Source organism: Venturia canescens, chromosome 1 (genome assembly GCF_019457755.1).
Source record: "Venturia canescens isolate UGA chromosome 1, ASM1945775v1, whole genome shotgun sequence".
NCBI lineage: Eukaryota > Metazoa > Arthropoda > Insecta > Hymenoptera > Ichneumonidae > Venturia > Venturia canescens.
This window is the reverse complement of record NC_057421.1, coordinates 16334064-16360279: the sequence shown is the minus strand read 5'-3', so window position 1 is coordinate 16360279 and position 26216 is coordinate 16334064. Positions and strand designations below refer to the sequence as shown.

The 26216-nt window shown below is 39.8% G+C and overlaps 1 protein-coding gene across 1 annotated transcript in view; it reads right to left on the bottom strand.

Moving 5' to 3' along the window:
- Positions 1-15784: 15784 nt before the first annotated feature.
- MESR6 (misexpression suppressor of ras 6) overlaps positions 15785-26216 on the bottom strand; it is a 443740-nt gene continuing 433308 nt past the window's right edge. Inside the window, exons 7-8 of the mRNA XM_043410436.1 lie at positions 17616-17834; positions 15785-15995 (exon numbers count right to left, since the gene is read on the bottom strand). Of these exons, the coding sequence (XP_043266371.1) occupies positions 15860-15995; positions 17616-17834 (355 nt within the window). The 3' untranslated portion in view covers positions 15785-15859. The remainder of the gene's footprint in view (positions 15996-17615; positions 17835-26216) is intronic.

The window sequence follows — 26216 nt, the reverse complement described above, 5'->3', positions numbered from 1 at the left end:
ATTGAATTTTCTTATTTTTCGTCCTTTTAATTCTAAACAGTTTTGTCTAGATAGCAAAAATAGTGATGCACGCGAGGACTGTATTTTGTTTTCTTTTCGAGTGTTATTCATCGTGTCAGACCAGCACTTACCGATAAGCGGAAATGTATTGTAAATCACAAATTTTCACTGTCAGCATAGTAAATTCTGTGATAAACACACGAATATACACCGAATACGTGTAACATTTTACCTTAAATATAGTTTTTTTCAGGGTTGCCCGAGCATGCTTTACAATATAAACATTTCAAGTGACTGAAAAGATTTTTAACTATGCTTATAGAGAAAAACACTCTTGAGTATTTTGAATAAACGATATGGGATTTGGTATTTTTACTGAGGCGGATAGAACAATTTTCATTATTGCTCTTCGAATTGATGCTGCAATTCAGTGCGCATACGCTGTCCCCGAGACACTATATTTCTAGTACTTTTCTCTAGAATTTTCGGCCTCGTTTTCTCCGTGTTTACCCTTTGTTTCTACGATTGTCGCAGCTTCGATTCCGAGTTTCGAACTATTTGGAAGATTATAAGTTTCGAAGTGCTTATTTCGTTACACCAAGGAGAAATTATTTCAATGTCTGTTTATTCATCATCAGGCCGACTCATCATCCTAATTTTTTGAGGTCACATTTTCAGTTGGATTGTAATAAATGAATAAATGTAATAAAAAGTTGAGAATAGAGAAGAATTTTGATGAATCGTAAGTTCGTTCCAGTTGAATCGTGACGCGAGTCAATTTGTGTCTTCAGCCGGGACCGAATATTTATTTTTCATGTATTTCATGTTTTTGTTTTAAGCGCAATTCTCTCTTTCTCGGCGACACTTTATGAAGGAATTTCGAAAGCGGAGTGGGAGAGATGAAGAGACTGTTAAAGCCCCGGAGGATGGAAGGGGTTGCGGGGATGGAAAGAAAGACACGGTTCCAAAGAAGGACTTAACTTCATTAGCGTGGCGCGATTCGGTGGCATTATCTCCTCGTAATTGTTATACCTCACTGGCACGCGGCCCGAAACCCTGGCCAATTTTTTCGTCTGGCTTCCGTCACGCGAGGGTTCGAGTCAACTTTTCGTACTCGAAAATCTATACTATTTTATACGTCCCACATGAAGGAATTGCATGGAATTTCTACTAATCTGAAAGCCACTAAACCTCTTATTTTATTCAAAGTGTAATTACGTTCGTTAAAATGAGCGAGTGCTTCTCCAGAATTGAGGGAGAGAATTATCGTTAAGGTCAACCTGAAAGAATAGTTCTAAAATCGACAACGAAAAGCAAAACTTGGAAAGAGGAGCCCCGAATAAATCTCCGAGGTTTCAAAATCATTGAAATTCATTGTTTTCGTAAAGCGTAAATGTACGAGCTGTCAAAATGAGATAAATAATTTATCGAAACGCCTCGTAAAACCGTGTTCCGCATATGCTGGTCATTTATGCACGTTAACTTCTTTGTTTTCACAGCCTCGTATTTTTCTTTCATCGAAAAAAGGCATGTTGATGGGATGAGACGTTATAAAATCGAGTTTGGGAACAGAAGTCGTACGAGGAGAACGCGAACGAGCGATGGCAGAGGAATGAGAATGAGAATAAGTAAAGTAAAAAAAAGGAGAGAGAGAGAGAGAAAAAAAAGGAAGAAAAAAAAAACTTTTCAGCTCTCGTCTCTCCAGTTTCTCGTATTTCCTCTTGCGTTCTTCTCCTCTTTTTTTTTCTCTTTTTGCTTTTCTACGTACCGGCCTCCTTCCCTCCTCCTCCGAGGCGATCAATAGCGTGTATTCTTGACGCACACACATTGTATCCGGTGAGGGGGCACACGCACGTGCCTCTTTCCAACCTCCTCTCACACTTTTACCAACTCGACTCGCCTGTACTTCGTTTCTTTTTCCCTCTTCCATATATACATTCACCTATGTGTATATATGTATAGACACGTACTATGTACACATATACGAGAATGGAAACGATGAGGGAAAGAAGCGGGAGCGAGACGAGAGTGGAGCTTTCGTATAAGCTTCAATCTTCGCCGCCTCCATCCATTGAGCAAAAGAACGGCTACGAGTGTGCCTGAGCTTGCTACAGAGAAAAAGTATATTGGCGAGGAAGGAATAAGCATGAGAAAAATCTATATGTACCATACATGTATGGGATGTTCCGGACGGACCGGCGTATTTCATGCTGGTCTTGGGGAGGTTCATTTAGTTGGGGAATAACGAAGATGCAGTGAGGAAACCGTCGTTCGATTGGGCTCATCGATGCCTTTGAAAATTTCGAGGACTCAGTATTCCTTGTTCGTGAGAAACGAACGAAAGCGAATTTCCAAAATTAACACTCTCACGCGTCCCAGTACTTTTCCTGTCTGTGCTCACGACAATTCGCGATCTGCACAGGAACGACTGCAGGGCTTCCGAGAATTCGTCGGTTACTCATGAGGTTCGGAACGAATGAGTTTGTCCCGAAGGAGGTTGAGCTATGGAGGTTAAACGCTTTAAACTCGCCGCGTGACGATCACCGCAGTCGCAACAATTCCTTGTTTCGACGCGCTCGGTACCGGACGAACTTCCCGAAATTGCTTCGTTCGTCGAACAGGCCAAAATAGCTGGAGAGTTCAGCTTTTTGCCGAATTGTGTGAAAGGGAAAATGGTTCTCGAGTTTTTTATTTGCTGTAAGAAATTAATGGACACTACTGCTCTTCTCACGCGTCACGCAAAGCAGCTGACCGTCCTTTTTCGTCTTACTGAAAGTTTAGTTTCTCCTTTTTGAAGCTTGATCGGAGCAGAATTGTCTTTAGATTTTTCATCGGAGGAATGAGAGTAATCGCATAGAAAAAAGGCGAGATCGAGCTCGTGCAGAAAAGCCCATAGATACACGTACTTGCACGTATGTGCCGAATGTATGTCTGTGTGTTGAATGTGGAGGGTCGCTCCGAAGTACATGGGAGGATTGCTAAGGGGGAAGGGTGAAGAGTTCACGAGACAGAAAGCTCCAGGAGGCACAGCTATCGGAAAACTTTTATCCAAGCTTTCCCTCGCTTTTTCCAATATATACATATACACATAAGTGTTTGTGTGGGTCTGTATATGCATATACATTCAAATCCTATTTGCAGTTCTAGGCTGACGCTTTTCAATTCACCAAGGGCACGCCCAGAATTTATCTACAATGGAGAATATTCGAGTGCACTTGATTCTGGCGTTGACTTCGTAATGACGATGTCGTATTCGGTAGATTTTTATACAAATTCCTGCAGCCCTTGGCACGTGAATACATGATATTGTATTTTTGTATAAATTTATCTGAAACGGTCGCGGAACGCAGATACTTTTCAATGGGGAACGACGAGGCTAGGAAAGTCATGAGGGATGGGGCGAGGAGAAGATTTTTTCGCGGTTCGATTAAATGAGTTTTGTTTTGGAGAATTTGAAAATTGTAAGTCATCGCAGGTATGTTTTTGCAACGAGGCTTGTTATCGATCTTTCGCTGCTACCTTCATTTTTCTTAAAACTGTGAATTTTTTCGGCTCTCCTCGCCGCTGGCCGTTTCGTCTTCAATCTTTTGGCATCATCTTTACGCGCTTACGGCCAGTGAGCACACGTAAAAGCGCAGAGCAGGTGGAAGACGGGTGACGAATGACTCTCCGGGGCTGTTCGCGCGAGGAAAGTCTACAAGCAGGATGAGAGAGAAAGAAAAAAGCTGTCTTGAATCGCCGGCAGCGGTAACAGAACCGAGGGAAACACCGTGAGGAAAGACGCTGCTGGAAACAAAACGAGTGGACTCGAGGATCGAGGATGAGCGAAGAGGAGGACGCGAAAGGAAGAAGAAACTAAGACACGAAACGAGAGAACGAGAGAAAGAGAGCCGAGAGAGTGCGAGTGAGAACGAGAGAGGGTAAAATAAAAAAGCGAAAGGGGGCAACAGAGGGTGAAACGGACCGAGAGAGGCGGAGGGTTGAAAGTCTGCAAACGACGTTGGCGTCTCGACGAAATGACTGATCGACCCTAATTCCTCTCGTTGCCTCTTTCTGTTACCTTTCGAGTCATCGATAATCCGCACAGGCTCTCTCCACCCGGATTTATAATCAATCAATTAATGTAGCATTCGTGGAGTAGAAAAAATATAGAAAACTCCCACCTTCGGCCATTTTGTTCGGAACCAGTCGCGCCGTCGGGTAGAAAATTTACGAAATTTTTCATTTTCGATTTTTAGCTTTATTCACAGCTGATCTCAAACTGTCGAGTACGCAAATAATAAATAACAACAAGTAAAAATCCTGCCTGAAATCATGAAGTCGATTCTCCGCGTCTCGTGTTAAGCGAGCATTCTTTTTCAAGACATTTTACTTTACGGACAGAATGAATAAAATGTAACGCGTTCGCTCGTGCGACGACAAAGCGCCCGTTGAGATCTATAATTACGGGAGGAAACGCGCAGAGTGCTTTTCGACTTTGTTGCAGGCCCACGTCTCACGTAACACGCACTTTTGTAATTCCCTCATTTCGAACCATATATAATTTAATATTGAAGAATAGTTCGTGTATTTAACATTCGACAATAAGATATTTGACGAGGACCGCAAACACCTGCGCTAACCACAGGTACACAGAAGTACCGGCAGAGCGTGTGTCCCTCAACGTGGGAACGATTCAGCATCGAGACTCACCCTTGATTTATTTTCGTCCTTTTCCATTCGCGAGCCTTGTATGGGTGTCTATTTTTATGTATATGTACGTGCATATATATCGATGCAAAACGACTGAACTTACCCTCCACTTGGTTCTCAAGGAAAAGCGCATAAATCTGCATAGATGCATGTGACGAAGGTAAACTTTGACGCCCTTCGCTAATACTTTCTTTAGCCCCGTCTCCTTTCGGTCCATCCACTCTTCTTCAGTCCTTTTCCCTCTTATTTTCTCCCATTCTGCTCCAAACTTTCCTCTCACATACATACAACGAGGAATTTACATTTCCCAATCGACTTTATTGTAGCGCATCAAATTTATTCCGATACTCCGTTGCTCGTTTATTTTTTACAACAAGTTACGCATTGTGCAGATCGAAAAGCCCGCGTAAATACGCGACGTTGCATAATTGAGGAGGTGAGCACTTTGGAAAAGGGTGTGAAAAAGGCCATGATAGGGTGGGACGAAACGCGATCAGTCGAAGCCTGAAAATGAGCAAAAAAATCGGCTCCAGGTAGAAATCGAAGCGTCGCTCTCATAGACAACGATACTTCTTGGCGCGTGTTCCTTCCACTGGGCCCAGCAGGCTTTGAATTTCAGTTCGAAACTGCTAAAAGGTCCTCAAAGTGGATATCGAATTACGCGATTTGCTCGAGCCTCCTGCCGCAGTTTTGAATGATCGTTAATTTTTTTTTTTTTTTTATTCTCTACCTGATAAATACGAATACCCTCATTTTTTCTCGAGTCGAATCATCTTGACGTGGGGTAACGACGTGTTGTGATGCGTAGAAAAATATTAAATCGGGTCGATTCGAATAATCGGTCAATAAAAATTACCTGTTTCGTGACCCAATACCCAATAAATCACGATCGAAAGACCTACAGCGGTGTGCGGTTGCATAGACAGGAAAAAAATTCTCGATCGTTACAGAAAAATACAGGGTGACCTGACGAGAGGGCGTTGCACAAAAGGGCTTTCAAAGCATCCGCTAGCGAGACGACTATGCACACGGGAGCGTTAAATGTCAATTAATCAAAGTTCTATACGCATGTGTAATATTATAATACGTACCTAAGAGGTGTAAATTTACGTTAGAGTGCGACCCATTGAAGTTTAGAGTGTCAATAAAAAAATGATGATCGATCATCTCGGTGTTACGTGGAAAAAGGGTCTCGAGAATATCCCATCAATATTTACTGCCATTGAGATGCGCTTGGTTTATTCGATAATTGGTCATTTCTCGATCAGCAAATGATCAAAAAGTTGAAAAATAAATGGTTCAATTTAAAAAAACTTTCGAATCTCTTCAGTGTTTCAGAAATTGGAGTGTCCGCGCGAGAAAAGAATTTCCGTCGATGGCCTCACTAGGGCGACGTTGTGAAAGAATTGACTCGCTTCTAATACTGTTAAAAGTTGGCAAATTACACTCGAGAATGGATACGAAAAACACGTCGCAAGAGCTAATCTGTATCCGTTTTATAGAATCATTAAACTGCGTGAAAACATTAAAATACTAAAATAACAGGGCACAGTGCAATTGATTTCGAGGACACGTAAAATCCTCTGATTTCGGTGTCGATTTTTAGTTATTTTTATGCACCGAACATTATTGCCCCCGTCTTTTTCTCTCTCCGCGTATCAATTACGATACCGAGGAGGGGCAGCGAACGCTTCATTTTTTCGAGGCGCCTCAACCTCCTTCCCCTCATCTTGCCTCAATGAAGAGGACGACGAGAAAGAAAAGAAGAAGAGGGAGAAGGCTCGCCCTCTATTTATTTTCTTAGTAAATTACTCGAGAACGGTCTGCGACACGACTGCGGGTGGTCGTCGACGAGTCAGGGCACACCGAACCAGCATCAGAAGCGAACCTCTCCGAGAAGAGATGAATGAGAGGGATGCGGGGAGGAGAGAAGTACTTGGAGGCAGGGGTGAGCCAGGGGGAGGAGGCTTTTGGCGAGAGTTGAAGATGCCTACACCCACCTGTTGAAACCGTCCTCATAATTAATTCCATTTCGCACCACCACCACAAGGACCTGAACCCATTTTACTACACCACTAAAACCACTACTACTACCATAAAAAAAGACCTCGTCAACAGAGCTTGTCTCCTCTTCGGACCAAGAGATCATCACCGTTCATTCTTTTTCTTCTTTCTTCCCTCTTTCTTCTTTGGCTCTTCTTAAACGGGCGATAATAACGATAATAATTATGATGATTATTATTACGTCTATTACCGCTGGCACTGCTAATCCAACGAGAGTAAGACGAACGCGATGAAGTGGTAATAAACGTCTTGACGCTCGTTCCACCAGGATTTAATCATGGGTTTTATTAATTCGGGTTTTTACACACTTCGCCATGAGCCATTCGCGTAACAAACGGGTCTATCCCACACACCCTAGAATTTGGTAGTTTTGAAGGATTCTTTTATATTTAAAATTATAATAATTGTTGAATGATTCGCGAAAAAATGTATGGTGTTTTCGCGTATTCATGATTCGAGTTTAACAAAGTGATCTCATTGACAATTTCTCCCACAATGACTCAACATGGTCCTTCGTTTGGAGGTTGGAATGAAGGATTTGTTGGGCGAGATGAGGTCGGAAGGAAGAAGGGATTTCAGTGTACTTTATGTTCGAATCTGACCTCGGAGCCTCCAATTTCAATTCGCTATGTACGTTTCCAAGTTCCGGTAACACAGCGACGAACTTTTTGCATTGAAAAAGGCAGCGCAAGGAAGGAAAAGGAGAAGACAAAGAGAGAGGCGAGGAGGGAGAGAGACGGAGAGACGGGGATCTCTTGCATTCGCCTCGCAGTTTTAATCTTTTTCCCGAAAGTCAAGTGGAAACCCACAGTCTCGTTTTGCCTTACCTTCCATTGCTAAGCTTTGGATAAAGTTACATTTCAATCTCGTTGCTCTCTCTCTCTCTCTCTCTCTTTTTCTCTCTTTTTCGCAGAATATATTTCTTTCTCTCTTTTTCTCGTTCTTGGAGCGCTTGAAGCTCGCATCCCTTTTCTCTAGTCTCGTACCAAAGATCCCCGTCGCATCGTACAGTTTCTGATTTCAACTACTAAAGGTATTTTCCTCGCTAAACGAAACTTCACTATCAAAGCGATTTCCTCCAGTCTGCGTACTCACTAAAGTCAAACTGTAATCGAGCTACATCGCATCGAGGTGTAACAAGCTTTAGCTAATATGATCTTGGTACCAGCAGGGAAACAGTACGAAATACTGCAACAGTCGAAAAATCTCATATCAACTAACAAACATCTGAACTTAAGGAAGATCACGCGAATCTAATGGATATATCGAAAATTCCAACTTTAAGAGTTGAAATTTGGAAATATGCTAGAAATATAGACCGTGCGTGAAATATTCCCGAAATTATTATAGAATCACATTTTTTTAAGGGTTATACACAGGCTCTTATGGCAGGCACACTTTTTGTGCGACGATTTGGATTTAATGAAATAGGATCCTCCCAACTTTAAAGAATCAAAAACGAGAATAAGAAAATATAATATTTTTAGATATTAATGAAGTCTCGAGAAAGTCTTGTTACTGGGACTTGGGAAGGGAAAAAGAAAAACACTTATTTGAGGTTAACGAGTAATAACGACACAAACGGTGGAAGCTTTGACAACACCATGAGCCAGCTGGTTTAAAATATAGATACGCATATGTGTATAAATAGATATAAATGGATATAAACGGCGGTTGTCACATTTTGCTTGACGATTTTACTACGAAAGTATTGAAACCGCTATCATTATATTAAAAATTTATCAATCTTGACAAATAAGTTACAAACAATTTTAATAACTGCGATAATAAATTTTAGTCGTTTCTTTGATCATCAAAAGAGCAAAAAGGTTCAGTTGCTTTTTTGAATCACAAGTAACGCATGTTCTTCCTCAATGATTTTCTCTATATTTTTTAAATCGTTATACTTTTTCACACACCAAACGAAGAGCAGATATTCCAAGAAAAATTGTGTGAACTTTCGAGTGAAAGAAATATTCGAAGCCCCCAGTTTCATTGTAGAAAAATCTTTTCTAAAAAGAAACATTCAATCGAAAATGCTAAATCCCAGGCCGAATAATGGGATTAAGAGAAATTAGATTCGCGGCACCCGCGTAATGGTCATGTCGCTCAAGTTTCGTGATACCAAAATTTCAATCGTCATCAAGCGTATCCGCCAATTCCGGCGACCAGAAAGTAGATGACGCTGGACGATGAAAAGGAAAAAAGAAAAACTGTGAAGTTTAGCAGCGGTGGATATCGATCCGGAGCATGTGCTTTCTGAGATTACGAGAAGTATACGAAAGCGTACATAAGCCCATAGCTATACGTATAAATATTTGGCAAAGGGTCTATATAGCTGATGTATATAGTAGGAAACGAGCATATAATAAATAAGAAGAGTTTTTCCGCGTGCACACGCGTCACTGGGTACGCCACCTTCCGGCAAAACCACCCTCGAATGGCCTCCGCGCACGTAGCACGTTTTCTGGCGTTGCTGCTTCTACTCCGGTGTTGCGGCATTTACGTCACGGCGGGAGGGCTTAGCGTCGGGGTATAGTTCGGGAAAGAGCAGAGGTGGAAAGGGCCCATCGGGGTGAAAACGTAAGGGTGTGCATGAACGAGCAAACGTAGGGAGAAATCGAGAGGGAGTGAGATGAAGAGCGAGCAAGACGGAGTGAAAGAAAGGATGACGGTTGTAAGGTTAAAAATAATGCGAGCAAGAGAGACGGACCCATTGAGATTATCCTTGTTTGGTACTTTGGAGCAAAGGGGGTGGATTTCAGCGAAAAGAGGGGTGGAAAAAACGTACGGCTCGTTTCTCGTATACGAACGAACGAAACATCTCCCTCAAAAAACCGCCCCGCACCATGAAACCCACCCCCGGCTCCCCCCCCCCCCCTCCCCGCCTCCCGCCGGTTCGTCACATCCCGCCTACCCATGTCCTTCACATTCCTCCCTTATCTATCTCGCTCACTCTTTTTTCGTATACGAAATTCCCTTTTCCCCCGCACTCTGCTTCTCCGTAAGAGCTCACTTTCGCTTTTTATCTTCGTCTTCCTCACTTCGTATCGATTTGACAGCGCGTGTATACGCGCACACGTATGTGGCTACGAAACAGTTGAGGGGGAATTTGAACCACCATTTTTGTTTTGGATTATACTTGCTTGGAATTCATTGTTTGATGAAAAATTCATTTAAAAAAATCACAAAATCATCAATTTAAGATGAAAATAAAATCATGAAAAATCAATTTATGCGCAAATAAATTTATTGAATTTTCACATTGAACGCTCATGTTTCGGTTATTGTGGAAAATGATCAAACGCCCTTAACTCGAATCTTAATTGTGATGCGTTGATTGGAAACTCGAAAAATCAATAACAATTTTGGCCAAATAACATGTAATCTTATGGAAGTCAAGACACATTCAGTGATATCTCCGTTAAAAATGATGCTAAAAGTATGAAATTTTTTGGGCAACATCAGCAAGGCTTGCCGATTAATGTCATTTTTTTCAGATTTATTAGGAGATTTGCTGAGATTATATTAATAATAATCTGTTTTCCGTGCAGTTTTTTGAGGCCAGGATCGTCACCGTTCGTGTTTTCGACTGAGCTTTCACCAGTTTTTCGTCTTTTTTTCCCCAACTTTTCTTTAAAGTGTATGCAATATTGCCAAACTGTAAACTGGCCTAACTTTTGAAAGGTACAGGTCATATCTTTTGGGTGAAAAAAAATGACTGTACAGCCTCAACTTCCTTAACTGAAATAAGCTACTTTGATCGAGGAAAGATGATTCGTGTTGATTGTACATCATCGAATGCAGAATTATTTGTTGGTCAAAATTTTCGCCATTCCAGGCCAGTCTGAGTGGACCAAATTCGCACTAAGTCCTCTACTCGTTCAATGTGTGTGAGCTTTTAGCATTGAATCTTGAGTGCGTTTCCTCTCATACGTCAAAACGAGTCGCTGAGTGGGTAGCAGGCAAGGACAAAGGAATGAAGTCTGAAATCCTCTCCATGAGACGGGGACAGACGAGGACGGTATAATGGATGAGAGTGATCCCTTGGGTTAGAGTTAGAATTTCGCAAAAAGTGAGAGTTTCGAGGATGATTCGTTGTAAAAATACGGTATTTCAGTTTGCGTTAAAATTTGTGTTTCTGTTAGAATTTCTGTTTAAATTTATAACACTGTGAAAAAATTGAAAAGCAAAAGTAAATATTTGATTGATGGAAAGATTGGAACATCAGACCAAGAAAAGCGTGGAGCTTTTTTCGAGTATTTTTTCTTTCGTTTCTCCCCTCGCTTCTTCTCCATCCCATAATGTTCCCTAATGAACCTCACAAACTCGAATTAAAACTTGAAAAATTGTTGTGACGAGGCGGAAATTGTGCTTTATCCTCTGAGCAGGGAATATAGTAGCGGGTGAACGCGACACTCGATTCCCCAACAATGTAAAAACTTCTTCGAGGATTTTCCCTGTTTTCGTGTCCCGTTGCGCCTCGACAGCATTATTACGCCGACGTACAGGCCTAAGATAAATTATTCGATGCTTTTGAATCGTTCTCGTTCGAGGAATACGTGAACTGGTACGCTCGGGATTCGAGTGCACTCGAGTTATCGTAATTGTATTACGTACAATAATGCTTCCTTGTCACAAAAAAAGTTCGCAGGAGCCTCGGCAAAATACGAAAAAAAATGAAAATTTCTGTCGTATTTTCTGAGTGGCTTCCCTTCGTGATTTTGAATCGATTTGAAGTATTGAGAAAATAATGAAATTTTGTTGTAGCTCCAAAATCTCGCGTATTTATTCACGAGCCGACAGTCTCATCTGTTTTTCAATTACTACTGTTGTGACTCGTTGAAAAATGAGAAATAAATATTGAAAGAGGGTGGAAAAAAGCGTGTATCGAACACAACGTTGAATATACATTTTGAAGCGAATAACGGGAAAGTTCTACGAACACGTAATATCGCATAGTGAAGGAGCAATGGAAAAAGAAAATTTCATTTTCCAGATAGGACGACTTCAATTTATACGTAAAATATATATGTACACACACGTATATGTATAGATTAAGGGCTGGTTTGTGTCGTTTCCACCCCCTTAGTGCGCGCGGAGACGTCGAAAAAGCTAAATGGGATGAGGGCGTGGAGGCCCCGCGAAGTTAGGATGGAAGGAGATGTGGAGAGTGAAAAAGAACGCGGACGACGGGGTGGCGCAGTAAGAACTGTGTATATTGAAGATAAACCACCCCATTCGAGTTCACTTTTGCTCTGTCTCCCTTTTCTCTCCTTCGTCACGTGTGTGCAACGATGATTTTTCCTGAAAACTACATAACTCAAACTGTTTCTGTGAATAAATTGTGTTCAAACATATTATCGAAGCGTTTGGACGTACGATAAATATTTGTTGTTCCGTCGAATGGAAAGAAAACATAAAACTTCGAGGAAAACGTTCGCATTTCACTGTCACGGAAAGATTTACGTGGTTGAGGAAAAATCACTACAAAAAGAGCCTCAAAGAATTGATTTTAGGTTAAAAATACTTTTTCAATTATTTATTAAGATTCAAAATCATTTCTGCATTGTAAGCATATTTTCATGATTAATATTCACATCGTTTTCCTCATACATAAATCACACGATGACATTTGATCCAATTTCCACACACTTGATTTGAGTTCGATGAAAATAAATACACTTTTATTCACCAGTCAAGAGGCAGCAATTTTAATTCTAGTTTTAAAAATTTACGGACGAATTCGAGAGACAAAAAAACACTGTACACCGAGCGTCCAGTCGTTTTGGCGGACTACTGACCACTCGCTGTTGCATCCGCTGCAAGAGATGCATTCACCAACACAATCGACCATCCTTTTTTGCATTCCCCTCGTGGTACACGTGAAATATGCCCATACTCGTGGGGAATCGTGTACGTGTGGGTTTTCGTAGCATCCAACGAGAGAACAGGCTCGTGCCACGTAGGTGGAGCCAAATCGTACGTAGATGCATTCGCGAGAGCATCAGCCACCCAGAAGCGTTGAACAATTTTCCTTTTTGACCTTCTATCAACACTGATTAGTTTTACAGCCGCGCACTCTCGAGGGATTCATGTTTTTGCTTAAATCGTGTAGCATGAAGAAATTTTTCCATCAATCACATCAATGGATAAAAAATTAGTAACGAGATTCTTATCACGATGTTGAAAAATTCTGTGTATTCACATTTTCAATGTTCCAGAAATACAACCATACAAATTTTCACAATCGAATTTTGAAAAACGAACAAAAAGTAATTTATTTCATGTGTGATTAGAAAAATTTCGAGTACAATCTGTTTTGGGGACCGAAAATATTTACGCTCTACTTTGAAAGTTTGTTGACTGACTCGTGTTGTTGCTCTTGAACGACTACCGAGGCAACCCTTTCTTCACGTTCGAAATAATCTTTTTTTTCTCACCCATACCCTCTCCTAGTCGCTCTCATCGTGATTTTTTCTGCCCCGCCTATGAATCCCTCATTTTATATGCATGACGATCTCGAATATCGAACAAAGGTCGTGTACCAGATAAAAGTAACTTTATAAAAATTCTGTAGACACAGAAAACAATACTTTTATCACTTCCAGTTACTCCGTGTTTATTTTTCGCATTCAGCTGATGCTCCGATATATTAATTGCTCGAAAATGAATGCTACAAATTATAGCTGATTAGATCACTTTCTCCAGTCACAATATAATTGAACGAACAACACTGAAAAAAAGTAAATAAAAAAGTGTCTCGCACTGTCTTTTTATTACAAACACGAACATTGACGCAGGGCACAAAGAAAAATTCAAACGATCCAACATTTATTTCTGGGTCTCCAATGGATGGCGTCGCGCTATAATTGGCTTTGCGTGTCTGTGCGTTCTCGCACATCGTTCTGTAAGCCCTTAATTACCATAAACTCCTGCCTGCGAAATCGAGATCTCTTTCGTCACACGCATAATTATAGACGTTAGACAACCCCGTCATATTTTTTAGCTCGATAAAGTGAAGGAAAAGCGAGTCTTTCCACTCGATTTTCTACTTCCCTCTTAACCCCTCAAGATTCTATTTTCTTCGGTAGAATCTACGAGCTCGGAAGTTCATTTCATAGCCTGAGACAACATTTTTTACCCGCGTTATTGCTCGGCCTTTTTTTTTAAATGCAGATCGGATACGGGTAAGGGATTAAGGTGCAGAGCCACGGGACGGCTGCACTTTTGCCAGCCTGAATAATTTCCTTTTTTTTCAACACCAACTATTCTGTATGTTGATGCGAAAGTTCTCCCTCTCTGACGTGCAGATGTCTCTCGACTCGATAAATTAAGGTTCGTAATATGAGCCAGCAAAAATTAAAAAAAAAAACGTGTGACGTCCAATATGAAATACAGCAAATGTGTAAGTTGAAATTTTGCGTTGCAATTCCATGTTGTATTCCAACTGTTTTTCCAAGTGAGCGACGAAAATTGAAAAATAAGTCGACAACCTTTGAGTACTAAAAAGAGTCATCAAATTTTTCATTAATCGAACGTGTGGTTTTGGGCTTTTTACTGCGAAACAATAACAAACAGATTTGAAATGCAAATATGAAGATTCTCCATAAGTTGTCTCTCTTACGGAAAGGCATACATTTCAATTTCGCAAATTCCATGAATTTTTTGAAATTACGATGTTTGCTAGACGATTGTGTCGAAGACGAAAATTTTAAGGTCTGTTAATAGTAAAATATGAAGAACCTGGGAGCGAGTACGCAGAATTTTTCAGTTTTAAACGCGAAGCCCATTCGCCAGGGGATTCGTCAAATTACGTAGTGCGATAGAAAACGTTTTTTTTCACGTTTATTTTCGGACTCTTTTGAGAGTCTTTGCGGAGTCGTAAAAAATGTCGTCGTTCACGGAGAGTTGACCCGTTTTTTGTTCGAACGACCGGTGGACGTTGAAAGGGTTTCGAGGCGAAGGGAGAGAGTGTGACGTGACGAAACAAACGGAAAGAGTCGGAGAATTAAGGACCAAGGAGTTTTATGAGAAGGACGGAGATGGAAAAAGACCGGGGAATTGAAAACAAGGATGGGACGAAGAAGGAGAAAAAGAGGGAGATAAGGACAGTGCGAGGAAGAAAGGGAGACTGTTGAAGCGTGTGGGAAACCGGCCTCTGCTACGATCTATGCAAATAAGACGTTTGGAGCCTCAAGGGGCTGATGGCGATGCAAAAAATGCCAACATTCACGTGGCATTGTGTTATACTCGCTTCCCCATAATAGGCCAGTGTGGCACGAATCTTATGTAAATCGCCGGGCGCTTCAGAACTGCCTTATTCTTCTCTTTCTCCTTGTTTCAACGATACTATTTTTCCCCTCTTTCACCGGTCATACTTCGGACCATAATGAAAAATCTGACCTTCGATTTTTTCCCGATTGGGTTAGTACTTTAATGAAAACTGTGAATGATCGCTTTTTAAAAAGAAAAAATACTGTAGACTAGAAATACCTGTGAACTTTGCCGAAGGCTGCACATTTACTTTTCGATGGCAAAAATAATTTTCCAGCTTTTCCTAATGAAACAATTGAGAAAAGATTTTTAATAGCATCGCTTTTTATCACAGCGTTACTGTAATATTTTTCCTGTACACTGAGAAAAGAATTGTCGATTCAATAGCGATTGATGTTATTGGACAAATTTTCTTTATTTAACTGCAATATTTTTGGAGAGAGTGAATCTGCAGTTTGATCTAAAACTATTTTATTCGTTGACTTTTTCACTTTTTTTCTCGGTGTAAATATTTTTGCATTATCGAAAGATTTGAGCTCTGCAAATGGAACAAGGTGGATGAACTTTTATTTGAGCTGTATAGAAAACAAATGATGAAAATTTTGTGAGGTTAAAAACTGAGTTCAAATCATCATTTTTCATCTCGTGAAAGATTCGCGTCAATCGATCGAGCGTTTTTTTATTGAAAAGCAGCATAAAAGGAGATCGAAAGCAGACAAGTAGAAAAGAATTTTAAAAAATTGACGAGGAATTGCATGCAAAGCTTTATTTATTCGACCTCATGTTATTCTGCGGTGATTATAAAAAATGACGAACAACATTGAAATTACAAAACTTCTTTTTCCTCGAGATAAGCGAGCTTGACGTCAATCTCGGATCCAAGTCGTTGTCCAAGTTCGTCGAGTACTCCTGCCTGGATTTGATCAACGTCTTCGGGTGGGCAATAGTCATCCTCGCTGGATCTGAGGGGGTCAAGAATGGAAAAAAATGAAATTCGCGGAGAAAGAAATGTCTCGGAGTTATTTTTCTTTATCGTTCATCTCAAGCGTTTATGTTTCTCACAAGGAAATGAATAATAATCGCGCGGTACTATTTCCGGTGTGAGGCAATGGTAGGAGCAAAAAAACGAGTCGTGCAAAAAAGGAAAAGAAAGAAGAAAAAAAAAAACAAAATGAAAAACATTTTTTTGGCCCCCGCAGCGACGACATCCGGTGGCGGGCTTCGTTCTTTTTGTATATTGCTTTTGCAGTATGCCCGTTACCGGCGGAAGCGGGGGTGCGCGAGGGATGAACGAAGAAGAGGAAGAAGAAAAAGAGTAAAAGACGTTCACGCCTCGTTCTCCATATATTTGTATGTACATACATTTATGTGGGTGAACCGAGGGGTTCAGTCAAATCGATTTAACGCGCTCTTCCCCAAGCCGGAAGTCCAATTTTTTTCTCCCTATCCAAAAGATGGCGCCAGTATATCCATTTCACAAATTTATTCACCAAATTAATAGTTTTCACCTCTTTCAACACGAAATTTTCTCGTAATGGAGATCGTTAATTGTTATCATCGCGGATCACTAATTTTTAAGTTACTTCTCCCAGGCTCCATAACTCCTCTACTCGAATTGAAACAATCTAAGAATTCATTCTACGGAACTGACCATACGAACTGAATTATTCCACAAACCGTACTTCCCTGGAAATTTAAACTTGTTATTTACTGTGAACTTTGCAAAAATACCGTTTAACAAGAGTTTTATTTTTGTTGCTAAAACTGTTGCTTTTCTTTCCAGATTTTGTGTTTTTTCTTTCTCCCAAAATATCGAATCGTTATCAATCGTAAATCTACTATCGACTTTAGGATTCCCGACCAACGATCAGAGTTATCCTTCCAGATTTTGAAAAGCGATCGAGAGCCCCATCTGCCAGTGCAGGTCGCAACTTCTTCGTGCTTGTTCGACATGAGACACAAGTTTGTGCACCCCTATGTCGCGAATTCGAGCCCCTCTCCTCCTGAACTCGAGTATGGGAGGGGCCAAGGGAGATTCACCCATCGCCTGACAAACCCACCCCTCTTACGCGGCTGCTAAAAACCCACCCCGTATTTTTCCCCTTACGCACCACCCATTTCGATTGACGATTCGTTGCTGCCTTCAAAGCTGAAGGGACAATGTCTTTGAGACTACTGATAGAACTATAAAATGTTCTCAACCTCGTGCTCGCGTGGCTCTCCGTTGAACGCAGGGGCGTTTGAATTCACTCGTGTTGAGGGAACATGTAATTTAATAATAAATCACTGTTTCCAACTTTCCAAAGGCGGTCAATCGAGAGCAATTTCTGAACGATTAGGACAAACTTTTCTCTTTTTTTCGGCAGCTTTACGACACGCGGCTGATAAAATTTTTCTTTCGATTTTACGCCTGAATTAAGCATTTTAAGACTCATTGGAATGCGATCATTCAGGTTTTATAATAATGGAAAAAAATTACCATAAACAACAAATTATTTATTATCAAGCCTCGGTGCATTTTGGCAGAGACGATTCGAGGAGAGTCATCAAATTTTGAATGAAATGTCGACGGCTGCACTTACCGAGCAATCGTAACGATGGTCGGCGGAGCTGGAAGAGAAGCTAGAAAAACTCGGAAAGTTCCGGTGATCAAGCGATTGAGATCGTTTTGACTGGTCACGTGGTGAGGAAGATCGGTGTCGTCTCGAGTGCAGCCTGCGTCGTGGACGTACGTCCAATCGATTTCCGAGTCCGCATAAACCTTCGTTACTTCGTGATAGATGCGTTCGACCGCTTCGAATCTTTACGAAACAATAAAAAATGAAAGAAATTTATGAAGAGTTTGATTATTTTATTTCGTTTTTTTTTCATTTTTTTAAAAATTTTTTGTCACGATTCAACTAAAGTTTGTTCTTGCTGAGCCGCGCTTGAGGAACTAACAATAAGAAAAAATGTTTCTCGTTCAATCAACGAGCGAACCGGTGCATTACTAAGCGATCACCCATCCAAGTATTGGCTGTGCCTTAAGCGACAGTCGGGGGATCGCGGAAGCCACAGAGCGACAGTAAACCTTGCGGCGTCATCGCTATCCGAATGCAATTATTTTGTACTTATAGAAATTTATTTTGATCACGTGACTTGAGGAATTTCAGTTTTTTATTGCTTTCTTGTAATAAAAAAAAAAAAAATAATAAAAAAAGCGACAATTACGAAGACATAAATTTGCGAGAGACAACCTGGTAAAGTGCACCAAGCTCAGTACTCTTTTTCCGTGGAGTAGCCTCGAGGGTCATACGAGCTGGCCGAACAGGTGTATCCAGTCGGGTGTTAATTAATATTCAGAGGTATAAGGAGAAAAAATATTTTTCGTCGACTCTCGTCTCTTCTTTTTGCCCGGAAGGTACGTGAGCCGGAGCGAGAATTAAGAGAAAACGGTTCATAAAAATTGTAAATAAATGAAAAAAGTTCACGAACGTCGACGCCGCACAAAGAACGTTTGTTTGCCGGTTAATCAAACACTAAAATCGCGTATGTATTGAGGAGGAAATGCAAAAAAACGGCCACACCTGGCCAGAATTATTCACATTTATCAAATGAATGGCCGCTATGAATATTCGCTTTTTCTAACTCTTTGTCTCACGCAAGTCAAGTTCATTAAGAGTCGTTTAATTTAATGGCACTCTAACCAATGGAATGCATTTATCATTCGGTAATTACGATTGAACAGATGAAAAAAATTTAGAAAAGTTTTACAATATTTTAGCCATCGTTGGTGCAAAATTAAACATTTGCGAAGATTGTTTCAGAACAAATGTCCAAAGTCGTACCACCCGATTCGTTGTCGTTCTTTTGAAACAGGCCACATCGGAACGAGGGAAAAAGCAAATATCGGTAACGTAGATTTTTAGGTTCGAATGACCCGAATTTCGTTCGTTCAAAGCCCGCGATCTTCACTGAGGAAATACGTTTGCTAGCCCCAAAAAATCCATCGTTCATTCACCAAAGCCTGGTGATTAATTTAAGGGGGGGTCCTGCTTTAGAAAGTAAAAAACATCAATTGTTGTCGGGAATATTTTTAGGATAGACGGAAATAACTCACGATAGCGAACTTTTTGGTGTTGTTTCAAGGATATTTCAAAAGTACAAAAATATTTTTTTAACGTGAGAAATACTAATTCGTACATGGTTTATGGGCGATTGTAGAAATTTCTTAGCTGTGCACAATGTGGAGAACGTAATTATTGTTCGCAATGAAAATTCCAATTTTTTTTTTCCATTTTCATATGAACCTATGAACCTATTCACTTCCATATGAACCTATAAAAACCCGAAAAAATTGCAGAATTCTATATTTACAGCACGTTGAAGTGATATTCTCCTTTAAAAGGGTTTTTTTTTCAAACTCGCTAAAAATATAGAATTTCGCAATTTTTTCGGGTTTCTATAGGGTTCATATGGAACGACAATATATGAAAATGAAAAAAAAAAAATTGGAATTTTTATTGCAGACAATAATTACGATCTCCACATTGTACACAGCTATGAAATTTCGACAATCAGACCTTGCGCATAAACCATGTACAAATTAGTATTTTTCACATCAAAACAATGTTTTCGTACTCTTGAAAAATCCTTGAAACTATACCGAAAAGTTCGCTATGCTGAGTTATTACTATCCAAAAACATTCCCGAAAACAATCGATTTTTTTGACTTTCTACAGCAGGACCCCCCTTAAATTTGATGTTTATAAAAAATGTTTGTTGATTCAACGATGTTTCAGACCCAGTGAGCAATATTGATATTGGTCAACGAGCGTTGGAACCAACCAAATATTTATTTGCTTTAAGGAGTTTCATTTCCTTCATCAGGAACTGTCGATTCGTAAAGAATTTCATGAAATCAGCACCATTCCGCTGCTCGGTATACCAAGTCCGGTGTACCCATCGGAAAGAAGACAGAAAATCGACCGAGAGTCCGTAGTGTAAAATCAGCGAGTACTCCTAGGACAATGGGCGAACAATGGTGAAAAAAACACTGGATAAATATACCGAGCATATACACGCGCATACGCACAGGAAGAGGAAGAGAGAAAAAGATAAAAATAGGAAAAAGAAGAACAGAAACAGGGACCACTACCCTCATTACCGAATAGGGATAGGACCCCCGGTGTATTTACCGATAAGGGGGTCGTATGCAAATGGCGTCGAGCAAGATAGAGCAAAAGTGAGTAAGAAAAAAAAATGGCTCGACATAGGTGCGTAGGGAATAATACTCGCGGGGATAAAAAGACCGAGAGGGGGGGGGGGGGGTTGAAGGGGATAATTTTTTTGCGACGCTTTTCTTCTTCCTTCGTATACGACGACGAATCATTGATGACGAAAGCCTACTGATACTCGCATACATATATATATGCTACCTGAATTACAGAAGCCGGCTGGTATAATGTAACGTAATCAGATGATCAATTATTAAAGCCTGCGCAAAAAACAACGAGGGTTGACAGGAGAGGAGCAGGAGAATGTCCGTATATATAACATGCAATATGCCCGTCCGACCAGAGACAGAAGCGAGTTTCGAGGGTCTTAGAAAGTCGTTACTACCGGCTCATTTTTTTGCACCGATTTTTCTGACACTGGCCTCCGGGCCAGTGTTGAAAAAAGTGAGAGAAACAGTCCCACGGTTCTAAGGGCTTCCTGTTCTGCGAGAAAAAATACATCCTTGCACGATCCCAGGCTTTTATTGGTGCTCGAATTTACGAGGATAGGGCAATGTCAATGAAAACAATTCCGCGAACAGTTGAGCCACTTTTATTTTCTTCTTCTTTTTTGATTCTTAGAGATTTTTATTTCGAAAATTATTCCTTTTATTCCGAATTATTTTCGTCCAATTAATCGAGGAAAAAATTCAATTGTTGGGCTAGAAATTCTCCAAAATATTTTTGATTATCGATTTGCTGAAATTCCATTTGCTGAAATGTTGGCTCACTCAAATTTGTATAAAAATGAACGAAGCGAAGAATTTGATTTGGCTTCGAATGAAACGACACGAAAGTAAAAACTTGTCAGAACACTGGAAAGTTTAAAAATTCTAAATTCCCTGCAAAAGTTCAAGTTTGCGATTTCCATTCGACCGACTTCCGCTGTACAGTTCATTGACAATTAATGTTCTACTGGGACTTTCACTCCTATCACATCGGAGCTTTTGAACAAAAATTATTTTTTTCTTCTTGATGCGAATGAAATTCACGCGAGCTCGTTATGCACGCGATACCCCTCGTACGCACAATCGCGATCTTCATTCCCGATGTACGCCCATAGAAGCAAGAGAAAAAAAGATCGGTAACCCGATCTCCCGTTCATTGTCTCCGTCTGGATGTCTGGAATGGAGGAGACAAGCGTGAGGAACGGGCTGACAGAAATTTGTGCAAGCATCGTTACCAACGTTACGGATATGTATATCCCATTCAACGTTCCACGAGAAAATATATTATACAAAGAACCCAAATGATGGAATATGATTAATGCAGTTTTCGGTAATGCACATACGCACTCTCAAATTATTTAGTGACAATGGCGCGTTATGATAAAATACTAAATGCAATAAACCAGAAATTCCCTAACGGAACAAAGATGAACAATTTTCAGTTCAATAAAGAGGGAATAAAATGTATCCAGACAAATTCCAGCCTTTGCACTCTGTACAAATGCTCGAAATTGTAAAAATGCTTCACTTTTAAGGAAGTTGAGCCATTAGAATGAAAGTGATGTCATCGCTTTTAAACCGATTGCATCTTATAAAGTGAAGTGTAAAAAAATATCAGTTAAATTTTCAGACAGTTTAGGAGCGTCGTTGCTGAGAAAAATCAATAACAATTTGGATTAATCTTATGGAAGTCAAAAAACATTCAGTGATATCTCCGTTAAAAATGATGCTAAAAATATGAAATTTTTTGGGCAACATGAGCAAGGCTTGCTGACTAATGTCAATTTTTTCAGATTCATTAGGAGATTTGCTGAGATTATATTAATAATAATCTGTTTCCCGTGCAGTTTTTTGAGGCTAGGATCGTCACCGTTCGTATTTTCGACTGAGCTTTCACCAGTTTTTCGTCTTTTTTTCCTCAACTTTTCTTTAAAGTGTATGCAGCATTGCCAAACTGTAAACTGGCCTAACTTTTGAAAGGTACAGATCATAACTTTTGGGTAAAAAAATGACTGCACAGTCTCAACTTCCTTAAATAAACCGAACATGTTACAACCACCTTCATCACTTTTTGACATTTTATTATCCTCATTAAAAAATAACTCACGTTCCGTCTTTACGCCAAGTCTATATAGAAATCCCTCAACTCACTGTAATAACTAATATCATATTGAGGAAAAGATCTCCCCGCCTTCGTTACATTATTTGAGAAGATACGATACACTTGAAAAAGTCTCGATGTGTACCTGTCGATAGCAGTTAGCACGTGGCGCGTAAAGAAAAAAAACTTGGCTATTACCTCGAGCCAATACAACAGGTAAAAAAATATATAAAAAGGTTCTCTCTGTGAATGACGTGGCAGGTATCGAGAAGTGATCAATGAGGGGAGCTCCGAAACCAATCAATAGATATTCATCCCCATCGAAGCGTATACCCGGCGGCAAATGTGCTTGCTATTCACCGGAATCGGTGCACTCGGCTGCAACCTGCATCTATCGTAACACACGTCGTTAAATACAGGTCCTACTGTACGTGCACCACATTTAAATGTATATTTATTTGATTCCTGACTTGCGTAACATTATTGATGTTTACGAAAGCGAGGGCTCACTCCATTCACGTGAAATAGAGACCTACATTTGTCGTATCAAGCTTTAATATTGAGGCATTATTTATTTATTTATGAAGGTAAAAAAAAGATTATTACGGTCGTTTTGTAAGAGAAAAATATTTTGAAAATTTGTTTTTTCCATAAAAGGATGAGATTATTTTTTTGTTCTCATTTAATTTAATTTATTATTTTTCTACAAGGACTTGAAGGAGAGGAGAAAATTTAAATCAAAGCCAATTATGACGAGATTCGGTTGGAATGATTTTTCACGTTGAAATTTTGACTCATTGAGCTTGAAATTTTTTTAAATTTCCTCAGAGGGGCCTACTCGGCCGAAAATTCTTCGAGCCTGAGCAAAGAAATGATGTTTTCGACGACGAGCAGACTGTATGGTAAAAAAGTAATTTTCTGTCGACGTTTCAATTAGTAAAGAAATTATGCAAATAATAAGTGAAGCCATTGAAAAAAAGGGCTGACTGAATTCAAGAGAATTTATGGTGAGCGTTAATAATTCCACCTAATTCGAATGTCGTTTTATCGTTTGTCGTTTGTCATGGAAGAAAATTTGAAGCAAGAAGATTGGTGCACATGGAAACACCACGGGGTTGCGAGAGCGTCGCGAGAAACGCGGTGGTTCCCGTCGCGCAAAATTAGCATTCGTCTCGACCGGCCCGACTTAATTAGGTTACACGGGCCGAACGGGTTCAAGTTCACACGCTTCATTAGAAATTCCTTCAGGGTATGGTGCTACACAGGCGTTCTACAGTCCCTTATAAATGGAACACTGTTTTTTTTTCATCTTTCTCGCACTCGTTTTGTACATGCGCAAAATACAAATGAACGTGCATGTAATAAAATATTTCTCGTCAAGAGTTCGTTTCATTCTCTTTTCATTTTATTTCGTTCCTTTTATTATATTTCCCCACTTACATTCCGGTCTCAGCGACTGGCATCGAGCCCAACATCAAATTAAATTAGAATATCATTTTCACAAGCACGAATCATACGTCACGAATTCGTGGATTACTTTCTTCTACCTCTTTTTTTTATCGAGGGTGAAACTTAAACGGTATGTTGTCAGTTTTATTTTTCTTGCACAATCCCAGGCGTCGATGCATTCCCCAGCCTGGTTGTGGTTTTTCTTTGCTGTTTCATTGATAAACGTTTCGTTAATAATTAATAATGTTTATGTAATTCAACGGTCACAGTGGTTATTGATCGATGCAGTGAAGTTGAGTTTTGTGGCCAATCAGGTGAAACAACGAAAGATACAAAATAATCTAAAATCCAAAAGTGAGAGTTCATCAAGCCAATTTCACGACAGTTGAAAACAACAAATAATGATTGTCTTGCAATTCGATAAGCGACAGGACTCACTCATGGAAAATAAAGCTCGAACAATGCGAGAAAAAAAATTTCTCCTCGCTAGATTCGAAATCAGAAGTTTCGCGATGTTATCCATATTTCAATTATTTTTGTCAACATATTCGCGACTGTCAACAGTCTTCGATTATTCGGCGTTCGGTAGTTTGTTATTATTACGATTCCTCGAATCTATTCGTCCAATTAATTTTTTCGCACGAGGTTTCTCGCTTATGACAATGTCGCCTGTGAGCTCGATGGAAAAAAAAGAAAAAAAAAACCTGAAGTTGGCAAGGAGCCCTGCGGGTAAAGCTGACTTCCAACCCCGTGTCTTTTAGTATGCAAATACATTTTAGTGTACCCCGGAGTGCCTTTTCCTTACCTGCAATTACATTAACTCCGTAATCTAATCTGAAATCAAACTATCGGCTCCCATTATCGAAATAAATTTTTTTCCGCAGGAGTTTCCAGGAGCACAATGAATAATTCTTCGAGCAGATATATTTTTTGGAGCGCTTCCTATTCCAAAGGGAAGTAAAAGACTCTCGAGTTGAGAAGACCCTCAAATGGACGATCATTCATCCGCCTCGTCCGTCCCTCTTTCCCTCCAACCTCCTTACACCTGAGCTATAATTAAAGTTCTGACCTTGAATCCGTAATATCGATCAAATTGCAATAGGAAATTGTTACGATAGTCTAGACGACTATCTCGTTATGCTATCTCACCATTTTCTGTGAAACACTCGATTCATTATAGAAAATAATAAAACAGAATGGAAAAGTACGATCTCACGGTTCTCGTTGAAGACTGAACGAAATGGAGAAAAATGCTTTTACAATCTTCATGTTTAACACTCGGATATTCAGATTTTTATAATTCTTGCGAAATTTCCGGTTTCAAGATATCGAAGAACAGTGAAATTTGTTTTTTTTACAGACTTCTCAGATGCAGCGAATTATCGTTCAATGTTCAAACATAATAAGGTATCCGGATGGTATCAAAGTTCGTAAATAGATAAAAGCGTATACGGAACAAATTTGAGACTCGTCGAGATAAATGAAAACTTTAAGTGGTTCGGCCGTTCGATAAATTACGGTGAAGGTCCATTTTTTGTGGTAAATAACAGCTTAAGGTCCCCTGATAACGAGAAGCACAGTTCCGGGGCCTCTTAAGGGGCAAAATATTGAATTATTTCATTTACAATTTTGAGTTCTTATGAGAACTCACGATAATAATAATTCTGAAAAAATTGTACGGTGCTCGAGCTTCGGAAAAGTTTAAATCGCGAAGAAAATTTATCACAGTTTCCGTTTCTTTAAGAAAAACATTACGGGACTTTTAAGAAAGAAAACATAAAAAAACTTCAGTTTTTGATGTGTCGAAAGCGGATGTCAGTCGTTACGTTGGACTGCTGGTAACAGTCGATTGAACTTCGGGCAAATTCGGGAATCGCTGGAATTTCATCAAATTTATTTTTGAGACTGACTCACGTGCTTTCATTCGTCTAGTAGCTTCGCTTTTTTTTAACGAATTGACCATTCCTATTTCTCGGTGCCATTTCACCGATATAAACTTTCTTTTGTACAATAAAAATGTTCCCCAGGTTATGTGTATTTCAAGTGTCACCGGTACCGACTCAATCATTAACTGGTCAAGTTGAAGAATGAATTTAATCTTTTATGATATTTTAAAAGCATTTTATTACATTCTTATGATAAAAATATTCTCAATGCGAGTGTTTATTAATTTTATTAACAATTTAGGCTTAAAATTAAACATCACGAAGTAGTCGGAAACTTGACTAGTCATAGAACGGCCGAGCTACTTTAAAAGGGTAAGAAAATGGACAATGGAGGCTGAAAGAACGGGAGGATATCGAGTGAGATCTTTAGCCCGTGAGTTACATCACGTAGTCCCATTTATCCGTGAGAAAGAGAGCATTCTTTCTCGTACGTGATCTCGCACGTGCAAGTGACGAATTAATGTGTATCTCGAGAAACGAATGT